This window comes from Dreissena polymorpha, chromosome 7 (genome assembly GCF_020536995.1).
Source record: "Dreissena polymorpha isolate Duluth1 chromosome 7, UMN_Dpol_1.0, whole genome shotgun sequence".
NCBI lineage: Eukaryota > Metazoa > Mollusca > Bivalvia > Myida > Dreissenidae > Dreissena > Dreissena polymorpha.
The window spans coordinates 109,504,942-109,517,706 of NC_068361.1; the positions used below are offsets into that span (position 1 = coordinate 109,504,942).

The following is a 12,765-nucleotide window of genomic DNA, read 5'->3' on the forward strand; positions in this document are numbered from 1 at the left end:
TTCAAGGTGTGTGGCTTTAATGCAATGGGTTAAAATGAAATATGATAAGATAAGGGAAAGTAACTAGTACTAAGTTAAAACATAAGACGTTAGAAGTATAATTCCCCTTGCACTAGGAGGATATTTAAAAGTGTTGGATTAAATTATAAATAGAGGGTAAAAAAGATGTTTACTGACTATGAGAAAAAAATAATAAAAAAATAAAAAAATGAAGAACTATGAAATTTGAAGAAGAACATGAAGAATTGCATGTCTACTCGAAACGAAAAGGTAGTGATGTGTAGTAGACCATTCATGGCTCTGAAACCTGCAATTCATCAGAAGTGTTATGGTCCTGTACCCAGCTAGCTCTCCGGGCAGTGTAAGATAGTATCCCACTACCAGCAGAGACCCATATATATGTACGTATCAGTACGTTAGCAACAATAAATATTATTGTTTTGTAGACGCAATCAACGGCTCCAATCTTCGTATTCCGAATATGAAACACCACAAGTTCGTTCGAACGAAGCTACAGATCTGCATGTATATGCTGGACTCAACGAAAGATAAACTGGTAATATCATAAAGCAGTTTACATCATTGCAAATCTAAATACAAATGTTAAGCTGCATAGACTTTGTTTATTTCTATTTTAGAAAGAATTGTTGAATTGAAAACAAAATACATTATTCTTTTTGCTTTCAGGTGAAGTTTCTCTTTCTATTTGTTTTAGTGAAAAACATTCTTAAAACGAAATCGTTATTGTTACCTTTTTACAAATCACATGTACCAGAGATTTTATAACACAACAGAAGCTACATGTAGCATCATTACTCATGGTGGTGCGATAAGCTATGGCTACCAAAAGTATGTTCATAACAGCCGTGAATAACGTTCAAAAAAGTAAATTAATTTACATCGTTCAACTCAATATGTATATGGTACAAACATATGGACTTAATTTTTTTTTAATTTAGATAGACATTTCGACTAAGTACAAGGAGTGTTTGAGACTGGTTTATGTATTGGAAGGCTTTAACAAAATGCCGTTAATACTCTGGCATCTCATTGGCGTGTAATTTATGTTGCAACTGTCTTAAATGTAAATTTAAATCTCAATGATTACATATTATTAGAACGTATTGTATAATAATGTATCGCAAACCGTATGTGGACTTTATATCCTTGTTTTATTTTAAAGCCGTATAGTATTATTTATAAGTGATTTAAACAATTCTTTCACGAAAAAAGCTATGGCATGTGTGACTTTACTTCCACTCATGTTCTCGACGCACTTCTGCAAAGAACTAAAACGTCTGGAGGTGATTGAAAATCTTTCGATTTTGACATTGATGTGTTTATCTTTGGGATCATGTACATTAAAGTTGCAGCATAAAACAACGACCGTGATGTACATAGCTATATGTTTTTGTAAATGATATATTGTTGTTTAATTTATTATGTGCACGTTATTTTGGTAATTGCAAACATACTGTTGCATAGCCTTTGAAACACAATAAACCTACACACACAACTCCATTTTGTTCTAATTGCTATTTATTTTTGATGATTTAATTTTAGCACAACGTTTTCTAATGTCCGTAAATATTCTGAACTACTTAAAGATAAATACGGCGGCCAACCGGCTCGGGGCCGCCCCGTGACATCAACAAATTGTGTGCATTGTATATCCGGCTTTGTGCGTGGTACTGTCAAACTACTGAAGTTGAATATATTGATATAGATTAGAACACTAAATTGTGACGTGTGCACTTTCCGGGAACACGCGCATAATTAACTGCGAAAAGGTAACGACGTAACATGACGCATGCAACAGACGTATATGGACGTCAGCCCATCATTTACATGAAAATATAAAACAGTAAATGGTCCGCATGCTTATCCAAGAAATGACTAATCAACGAAACAAGCCATGGGCAATTCACTTGGTGTATTCTCCTCGTATAGTTTGACGTTAACTTCTGTCTGTTCGTAAATCTAAAATTAATACGATATTGAACTTAATGCAAAACAAACATAAATTAATATTATCCTTAGTAATATAGCTTTGTGATAATACATGATATTGTTATACTATATAATCCGAACAACCTATTATAATGTGTATGTGTTATATAACAAATTTATAATATTTTACCACGTATGATATGCGGTTTATACTGTATTTTAAACTTACTAAATACAAATCTCTAATTATTATTCCTCACAAAGAAAAGCAACTCCGTTTATGCTGCCGAAAAGTGTGAAATTAAAGGCAATCAGCCAATGGAAAATATCAAAGCGAAACGCCGTTCGCATGCAAAAACAATACACAACATGCTTAATTTGAATTTGCATATACTCTTTCCTTTCTATTGCGCCTGCATATGATATATGATATGGCTCGATCAAATCGGATGCATATATGTCAATGACTTTAAATACATTCTTGTTTTACCGTGCAGTATGGTTATTACAATATAAATAACTCAACGACCCTCTTCCAAAGACAAAATATATAACACACTCAACATATTGCATATACTGGATGCATAGAATATCTTTATTCGAATAATGTTCAGCAATATTAGAACTAGCCATGCTGCGTGTCTATAACCTTAAGCAATGCCGACAAGCAGAAAAAACGTCATAGCACATTGTTAAATATGACATATATTGATTGACTTTGTTTAAAAATATTTCCAACTATTTGAGAATTGTTATTCCATATTGTGAAAAGAGGATCATTAAAATATTATAATGCAAATGTATGACATCAAGTAAGTTCCAAATCAAGGCAAATCATATATATGTACCGTCTAAAATAACGAACAATATAAATATCACACTATATTTTTATATAGTATGTAGAATCTCTAGAATCTGTAGAATGTATAGACTAACGCACTGGACTATGGTATGTATAACATATAAATGTATATAGTTTTCGTCATATTGTGTAACGTGAATAGTTGATATTGGTCGCTCTTGAAATTCATTTCTTACCATATTTAATTTGATATACGGAAAAGAAATTGCAAAACAAGTAAATGATTCCTTATACTAATACAACAAATAACATTCGATTATGTCTAAATACCGCATTCCCAGCTGGGTATTTGACCTGGATTAATATTTTCTTTGTTTTTAAAACCATATTTCCAACTAGATATTCTACCTATGTTTGATAGTGTAGCCGGTTATTTTACCCCGGTTGCGCAGTGAGTAACCAATGCCCAGTTGAGCATTCGACCTCAACTCGATTTTCGATTCTTATTCAGTAGATTTACCGGTTTAATGCCCAGCTGGATTTTCTATTATGGATCGATAAGAATGTATCAACCAAATCTCAGGTGGGTATTCGATCTTGGCTGGATATTGGATTCCCAATTCCCAGGACACATTACTCAATGACTTCGCGGACCTCCGATTACGGCTTTTTACAGGTTTCGGCTTAACATGCATATTATTAATTTTAGTTTCGAATAATTTTGCCTATCAAATAAATGTGCTATCCTTTAAAAAATATATTAAATTCGGACTGTGCCAGAAAATTGCTTCCTTTAGATATCAATTCCTGGCCAAAGGATTTGATCATAAATGGTAAATGTAATAGGGACTTCACACAACATAGCTCACACATAAAACAGCAACTTAAAAAATTCACCGTCCTTGTAGAATGTCCACGATTTTCAAAGCATATTAATGTCGAATCTGATGTTTAATGAATTACTTATTTAGCCATCACATTTGAGATGCATGGTCCTTTGGGAACAGGATGTGTCACCAAAAAAAAAATCATACTCATTTCATTCTTTGTGGATATTAAACGAAAAACCGAGCCTAAATTGATTGTGTGATATTTAGTCCAACTTTGTTTTAAAATAAATAGTGTTTTAAAAGCTCCTTTATGCCAACAGCTACTCATGCACAAGCATTTTTCGGTCAAGTTTGTGTTACTACTAGTAAGTTGTGAAAATTTGACAACGGATACATTTTAGCTTTTGGACATGTATGGCTCTTCTCTGGCGAATATCGACAAGACATAGTATTTACAAGTCAGTGACTAGTCTTGGTCCCTTGCCTACTTTACGATCGAACATGGGTTTGGAAAAAGTATGCAATCTCTTCAAAACACTTACTATATTATTTCTATAGAGCAAATATGTTCATAAATTATAATAAGGTCGACTGACTGTCCCAATGTAAAACCTAACCTCGCTGACTTGTGCTTTCAAATCGAAAGCGGATATGCCCATTCGAGATTAAGCGCGAGTCACCGGCTTCCGCTAAGCATCAGCGTTTGGTGTCAGTTTCATCGTTAACAAGGAAGTTATAAATACAGTGAAGCGTTGCATAAACTTGGTAGGTTTTAGTTGTGTGCGAGAGCACAATCAAACAGAGTACGCATTTTAAGTTGGATACATTCGTAAACACTTTGTAAATATCAATAGTTTAAATGAGTATTGTAAGTTGTTTACCACTTAATTAAATTAAAAAACTTGCTGATGGGATTTTGTAAATAGTGTTACGTCAAACTAAAAGGTACGTTAATATTTTTTTACCGAGTATCATATAAAATATATAGGGTTGGATTACCGGTACTATTTATTCTAAATCAATTAACCCGGCGTTTTTTTTAGTTAAAAGTAGAACGGGGCACATTATTTATTTTTATAATGTCTAAAATTATTTTTAACATACAACACATTATGGAAAATTATAAACAAAGCTGTTTCTTTTTTGTGCAGATGTATATCAAAAACATGTGTTATCAAATGTGTTTTACAAGTGAATTTTGTACCACCTTTTTGTTTTTAATTATAAAAACATCAATTAAATTATAATAAGATCACTAATTTAATTATTTTACCAGTCAATATAAGATAAAGAAAGGCTGACGGGTGATTGGGCTTTTGACGACGCGTGGGTTTATGTTGACAAATTGTAAATTGCTTACTTTTCATTGCACAGGCGCTCGATGGCACTAACTCAATGATCGACTATCCGATGTGACGCAATTTTAGTTACCCGTTGTTAATTATAATGCATACACAAACTAAATCAATAAAAATCTTTCGAAATAACGTCTTCTAAAAAAAAGATATAGATATTGAAAAGGTATATCTCTTTCCATTTTCTCAAGCAACGGAAGTGCGTCATTTCCCATAATTAAATGTAACCCCGCTCGCTTATTGAAATGTGCGCGCAGGCCGGGAACCTTGATTCAAAACGGGCAGTCTTTCGTTTACTTATATATTTTTATTACGCAATTTCTCTCTACAGCATTTATCATTGTATTTAAATTTTACAAAGCAGTTTAGTTTATTTTGTGACTCCAACAGTTTATATTGTAGAAAATATGTGATACATCATTACAAAATATACGATTTCACCCGCCTAATCCGCCATCATTGCGATCTGCTTGTCGGAATTTTCCAATCACTATACTACGTGACTGGGTGGACGGAGCGATCGATAATTTGGCAAATGGTCACCTCAATGGTAAGGGTCCGCTAAGAGCATTTCTTTATCTGACAAAGAAAAGATAAGCACAATGCGACAACATTTAGCGCAGCATCAATATCCCAAGGTCTCAGGCTAATTTATTTATAAAAATAAATTATATATTTATATGTTGGTGCGCATCACACAGTTATGGTAAATATGCTTTGTAAACTTGAATCACTCTAGCATCAATACTTTGAAATACTTTTTTTTAAACGCGCGAAACAATTTTAAAGATTTCTGTTGTTTGCTAATAACCAAAACTACAATCATGTCGAAAACGCCGCAACAAAATAGAAGGGTGGGCAAGTTCGAATGCTGGCTGACATGTTTTAAAGTTTCGTCCGTCTGGTTTTAATAATTGTTTGGTTACATGCTAAAAAACCTATTAAACTACCGGGAAAGGACAGATCTGTTTTTACTGTTTTGAAAACGGTTCTATCTGAAATCTGAAAATAAATATTAAAAACTCACTATTTTGACCAATCTTCTGCAATATACCTAAACATGTGGACAGAGTCACCCGAATTTATAAAGCTAACTGCGATAGAATTTAACAATAAATTAATATAAAGTAAACATTTAAACATACTTTTAAAATGTTTTAAATGCTTCATTTCCAAGCATTTTGTTTTATTGTATTGTCTAAGTTAAGATCCTGAGCTTTAATAGGTTTTGGGCAGCTGTGCGCTGGGCGTTTACAATTAACGTAGTTTTAATGTCGCGATGCACAAGAATGCACAGTGAACACTGTGGCTCTGTCCCTTTAAGGGATATCATATTTGCAGTAATACGTGTATTTTTTATTTTAAAATCAAACGTTTAGTTTTCACAGCCTATGTGCAACATTTTGTTTCTACGTGTGTTTTTTTTTTGTTGTTGTTTAAGTCCTGATATTTATTATCATAACGTTCACTTAAGTTAATGTTGCAATACAATTTTTAAATGGCTTACTTATGATATTTTTGTTTTCGAAAACCAATCTTTCCCTATAAAACAAACAGTTCATATTAAGCATATTATATATATACAGGAGTATTACATCATCAAGAATACATTACTTTTGCCAATTGACTTTAAGTTTTAAAATGTTAAATTGCATACTGAAGATTTGATGAAAAGATATCAATACACCGCAAAATGTATTTCATGAACCAGGAAGAAGTTAAGGAAGTATATTTATATTGAGGAACGAACGTTGATCATTGTGTATTTGTTAAAATTGAATATGATACTCTGTTGAAAACGTATTCATACTTTGCCAATGTGCAATTGTATCTAGATCGCGGGGCGTCAACATGTATAGAAGAGACGTCTGGTGGGATTAAACACAACGTGTGTTTGCTTGTCAAGTATGTGTACATAGTAAATATAAAAAACAGGAATGTGTTTATTAAACATAATTGATAATGTATAACATTTTATTTTTGTTCCATTTATATCTTTGTGTGTATTCCAAGTCGATAAGTTGTTTTGTAAATTAATTTACATGGACATAAAAATTAAGATATATATAATTCATAGAAGCGAATTGGAAGTCGTCGTATCATAAATGACGAATGTGCGTGCATTTCCTTTAATCAAATTATTTTTATTCATTTCAGATGAACGACGTTCAGCAAAGCTGTGCGTTTACAATGCAATTGGCACATGTATGCATGCTCTTCAGTTGTAAGTTTTAAACATTTGCATTGTGATGCAAAAGTCACCTTAATAATTAGTTTAAACCTATTTATTTTAGCTCGATTGCAGTTAAGGTACTTACAAATAATTTGCAACGCTCTCGAGTCCGTTTCCTGGGCATAGAGCCAATATTGGTCTCTTTGGGTGAGATCTAAAGAACGCTGCCAGTGGCGAGCGAACCTATGACCTACCGGTCGCTAGGCGGACACCATATCAATAACACAACGACGATCTTAATAATTAAGAACAAAACAGTAACAAAACAGTAAAATATGCGTACCATACAAACACAAACTTAATAAGTATATTTGAAGTGTGTTATAACTTAATGATTTTCCGGTGTGTGTTTGTTTCAGGGATGATTTATGCAAATGCATGTGATCCTGGATATTATCAGGAAGATGTTTGCAAAAGATGTGAGCATGAAGGCTGCATTTGCAGTAATAAATATAATTGTCTAGCATGTTTCGAAGGATATTACAAGAATAACTATTTATGTACCCGCTGTCCTTATAATATAGACAATAACTGCACCGATGAGTGCTCTCCAAACTGTGCTACGTGTTCTGATGGAAACTCTTGCCTCATATGCAAACCGAGTAGGTATGGTGCGTTATGTGAGTTAACTTGCTCTCAAGGGTGTATTGGACTATCATGTGATAGCATGAACGGTACTTGTAGCTGTAATGCTTACTTTACAGGAGTCAAATGCGATCAGTGTGTGCATGGAAGATACGGTTCTTCATGTTCAATGGTTTGCTCAAATGGATGTGTCGGCGCAATTTGTAACAAATTGGACGGATCGTGTACTTGTAACACAAACTTTTCAGAATCAAAATGCGATCAGTGTGCACCTGGACGGTACGGTGTTTCATGTGAATTGGCTTGCTCTCAGGGATGCGATGGGATATCATGTAATAAAATGGACGGGAAGTGTAGCTGTGCTGCTCTCTTTACAGGACCCCAATGCAACCAGTGTGTGCTTGGAAGATACGGTTCGTCATGTGCGATGATGTGCTCCAATGGATGTGTCGGTGGATTATGTAACCAAATAAATGGAACATGCAGTTGTTTGGAACACTTTTCTGGAATTAAATGTTATCAGTGTGTACATGGACGTTACGGCGCGTCATGCGAATTAATGTGTTCTGAAGGATGTGATGGTCAAACGTGTAATCGATTTGACGGGACGTGTAAATGTATTGCAAACTTTGACGGATCAATATGCGATCAGTGTGTACCTGGATGGTACGGTTTATCTTGTCACAAACAGTGCTCAGATGGCTGCATCGCCGGCACATGTAACAAAATTGGTGGAAGTTGCAAGTGTTTGGTCAATTATTATGGCGATAACTGTGACCATTGTGTCACCGGCATGTATGGTATCTTTTGCGAAAAGACATGCAGAGTAAATTGTTTAACATGTAATGAGACCGACGGAATGTGCTTATCATGTTCATCAAAGCAAAAATTTGGATTTACTTGCGATTTCGAATGTAGTAAGCATTGCATTAACCAGTCGTGTTCCATAACTGGCGACTGCAATATGGGATGTGCTACAAACTTCTACAGTAAGAAGTGTGATATCCTGTGTCCCGAAACGTGTGCTGATGTCGGGACTGGATCAAGATGTTCCCAAGAAAACGGCGTTTGTAAGAATGGCATAAAAGAGAGAACAGCATTTGAAACTGGTACACTGGGTACGTATCGTTGCAAACTTACGATAGGATTGGTCATATGTTATTTAGTCCATATATTACACAATTAAAACATTTAGCTGATATACATTTTATTGTATATTGAATGTATGTGTAATATCAAGATCCATGTGTATATTTTGATTATTCAATTTTACTTAGCTTTGCGTTTAACAATTATTCGAATAACGATTTGAAGACATGATTACCGGCTAAGGGTCAGTTATTGCGGTAATAAACAACGGTTTGGAGATTGGTAGAAATAAAACTAATTGGGCGTAGAGTGGTATGATATCAAGCATCGAAACCATGTTTTGAAACCCCCAAAACTAACACTTAGGCGAGCACAATTTCGATTATTTCAAGAATTTATATAATTCATCTGTGTCGTATGGTACATTTTTTCGTGACGTCAATGTGATAAAAAATGCATAGGCATTGCATAACATAATAAAGGTATTATGCTGATGAATGCCTTATAAATGCCGTATTAACCAAACTTAAACATTTATTTTGATACTTAAATACAATTGCATAACTAATGTGGTTCTAATGCGTTGCATAATGATGAAATCTGTTTGTTTTTTCTGACGTTAAATCTATTGCGCGTTCAAGCACGTGCATTATAATGAAACATTAAACAACGAGCATGATTTGTGATCGAATATTCAACACTCATTTTCACTATTTGTCTATAGAAAACAAGTCGGTGGAAACTGCTGGAATTGTAGGTGGAGCGGCAGCCATTGTTATTGCGGGATTGATTCTGGCTGGAGTTCTGGTGTACATCCGCACAAGGTAAAGTACAGTTAAATTAACAGCAGTTTGCATTTTTTCTCTCTAATGCCCAAACCATTCTCTGTCTCCACCAACACACTAACCCGACAGGCTCTTAGTTTTAGCACCAACGCTATGCATTGTTTCGGTCTTGAGTTTGTGATAAGTTTTGCTATATTCCGTAATATTCACAAAATAACTTGTATGTGTAAATAAAGATTAAGATTTGTAAGATTCCTATCGTTCAATATTCTTATTAAAGTGGGATATAACTTTACTAAACTTTACTATATCAACCTATCTTCCCTATTTTTATATATTAGCGGAAGAAAGCTACTAATTGATTGCCCATAAGTATGTAATTGTTGCATACAACTGTATGAGTGGGTCAATAATATTAGTTTGTATCAATGATCCATAGTGCTGCTTTGTAGACGCAATCAACGGCTCCAATCCTCGGAATATGAAACAACCCAAGTTCGTTCGAACGAGGCTACAGATTTTCATGTATATGCTGGACTCAACGAAAGATAACACGGTACTATTATTAGGCGATTTGAATCATTGTAAATCTTAAACAATTGTAAAGCTGCATCAAGTTTTTTTATATTTCTATCTAAGAAGGAATAGTACAAATGAGAACAATATACAGTATACGACTTGCTTTTAACTCAAGTTTCTTTCTATGTGTATACATGCTTATTGAAACGAAGTCTGTATTGTTACAGTTTTACAGATCCTACGAACCAGATATTAAATAGCAAAACAGAAGAGGACATCATAACTCTTGGAGTCGCAAGAATTTCTGGTCAAAATTCTGTTCAGAGCGACCGCCAATAACGCTCAACAAAAACTTATTATGTTTATGGTATTAATATGTAAACTATAGCCTTTTTTAAAATTAAGATAGACCGTTCGACTTAATAAAACGCGTTATGCGACTGTATAATGTATTAGAAGACTTAAACAAAATGCCGTCCATACTCTGACATTTATTTGACGTTTAATTTATTTGCAGTTGTCTAAAAAAGTAAATTTAAATCCCCATGTTAACATATTATAAAAACGTTTTATATAATGCTTTATCGCAATCCCTGTGTGCATTTAGATCTTTGTTTTGTTTTTAAGCCTTATAGTAGTATTTATCAGTGATTTGTACAAAATTATTTTACGACAAAATGCTCGTGCGCCGCGACTTGCACTCATGACCACGACGCACTTTTGCGAAGAACTAAAGCGGTTGAAGATGACTTTAGGTATTTATGGTGATATTTTTATTTTCGGAACCATGTACATTTATGTTGCAACATTACACAACGACTTAGCTATATGTTTATGTACATGATATATTGTTTTATTAATTTGTTATTTACGCTTCATTTTTGATAATTGTAAACATACATTATATTGTAATATTATATTATCCTGAAAACCAATAATTATGTGTATATGTTATATATGCATTATTTTGCAGCATGTTAGATGTTTGGTTATTACTGTATTTAAAACTTACCAAATAATTTTTTATTATACCTCACAAAAGCATCTCCGAAACGTGTTTATTTATAAAGGATATCAGCGAAACGCAGTTCGCATACATAAAAAATACACAACATGTTTAATATGAAAAAGTAGATACACTTTCCTTTTCGTAGCCACTGGAGACGACATGACCCGATTAAACCTTACTTTCACATTACAAATATACTCGTATATGATTATAAAATCTATATGTTAAATTAACTATGAAAACATGTATTGCTTATTAAAGGGGTATGATCGTTCACTGACCATCAAACTTATTCAGGTAGGAAACCTGCGTCTGTAATAATGCCTAGCTCAGTCGAAACATGACATCATACTAGTCAGGGCATGACAAATTATTGAACAGCCTCTAAGTCTAAAATAGAAACTACCAAAATTATCTTACAAAGTCACATTACCCGAGTTTATACCCAGTCACCAATCAAATCATGTTTGGTAAAGTAAAGACGTCTGTGTTCTCCGATATACATTCTTCAGTTGAAAAAAACAACAACACATATTCGCGAGTAAAATAATACGATGCTGGCGGTTCATACTCCATTCAACATGTTCTGAATCTAACGTACTAAATCAGTCATATTCTATCTTTATTAAAGCTTTAAAAAACACATTATGAATTCATAGTTGTTTAATAATGCTTTTTATACATTTCAATTATAAACATTTTGTGTCTAAATAAATAAAAAAAACATCGGTATCTTATAATTATGAAACTTTCTTCGTGTGCGTGTAAACAAACATTGTTTTTTGTGTAAACTTGTCAATGATTTTTAAATACGTTCTTGTTTAATCATGCAATATGGGTATAACAATAAAAGTAACTCAAAGACCCTCTTGCAAGTACGAAATATATAGTACAAACAACGTATTAAATATTCTGGATACAATTCATATCTATATTCGAACAATTTTCATCAAGATTAGAAGAAAGAACACTGCTATTATATAACCATTTAGTCGCCTACGTGCGAAAAAAATATGGAACGGTATTTAGGTAAAAATTACATCATTCGTGGTGAATATTTACATTATGACTGATGTTTATTCTAATATGCTTCATGTTCATGACAATTTCAACATGCTTTTTGTCTTTTCGTTTATAATTGATGATTGTTGCAAATTTACATCATTCATGGTGAATATTTACATTATGCCTGATGTTTATTCTAATATGCTTCATGACAATTCCAACATGCATGTTGTCTTTTCGGTTTTACTTGATGATTGTTGCAACATGCTTGCTGACTATCTAATGTTTGTGTGTTCATTATTCCTGAAACCAGTCATAATCGGTTTTGCCACTAAGCGTCATTAACAACGGCAGTTAGCAACAGGCAGTAAGCAGAATGCAACTAAACAGAATGCAAGTTACCAAATTATGACAGCAGGTGGCGCACGTTTATTTTCCGTATGTTGAATAAATTACTTTTCGGAAAAAAAGAGAAAACATCCGAACCATTTTGACTACAATACTGAATTAGCTGAATTAGTTCCCTTTGTTTTATAATCTTCATTAAACTAAATACGTTTATTATTGCCATTAAGAGCAGTAGGCCTACACAAGAAATTGACT

At 33.5% G+C, this 12,765-nt stretch overlaps 1 protein-coding gene across 1 annotated transcript; it reads left to right on the forward strand.

Annotated features, from left to right (window-relative positions):
• The first annotated feature begins 7,535 nt into the window (after nucleotides 1-7,535).
• On the forward strand, nucleotides 7,536-11,880 carry LOC127838788 (multiple epidermal growth factor-like domains protein 10). Its single transcript, XM_052366776.1, has 4 exons — nucleotides 7,536-8,873; nucleotides 9,569-9,668; nucleotides 10,082-10,185; nucleotides 10,376-11,880. Exons 1-3 carry the CDS (start codon nucleotides 7,838-7,840, stop codon nucleotides 10,179-10,181), a joined length of 1,236 nt encoding a protein of 411 aa, XP_052222736.1. The 5' UTR covers nucleotides 7,536-7,837; the 3' UTR covers nucleotides 10,182-10,185; nucleotides 10,376-11,880.
• The last annotated feature ends 885 nt before the right edge of the window (nucleotides 11,881-12,765 follow it).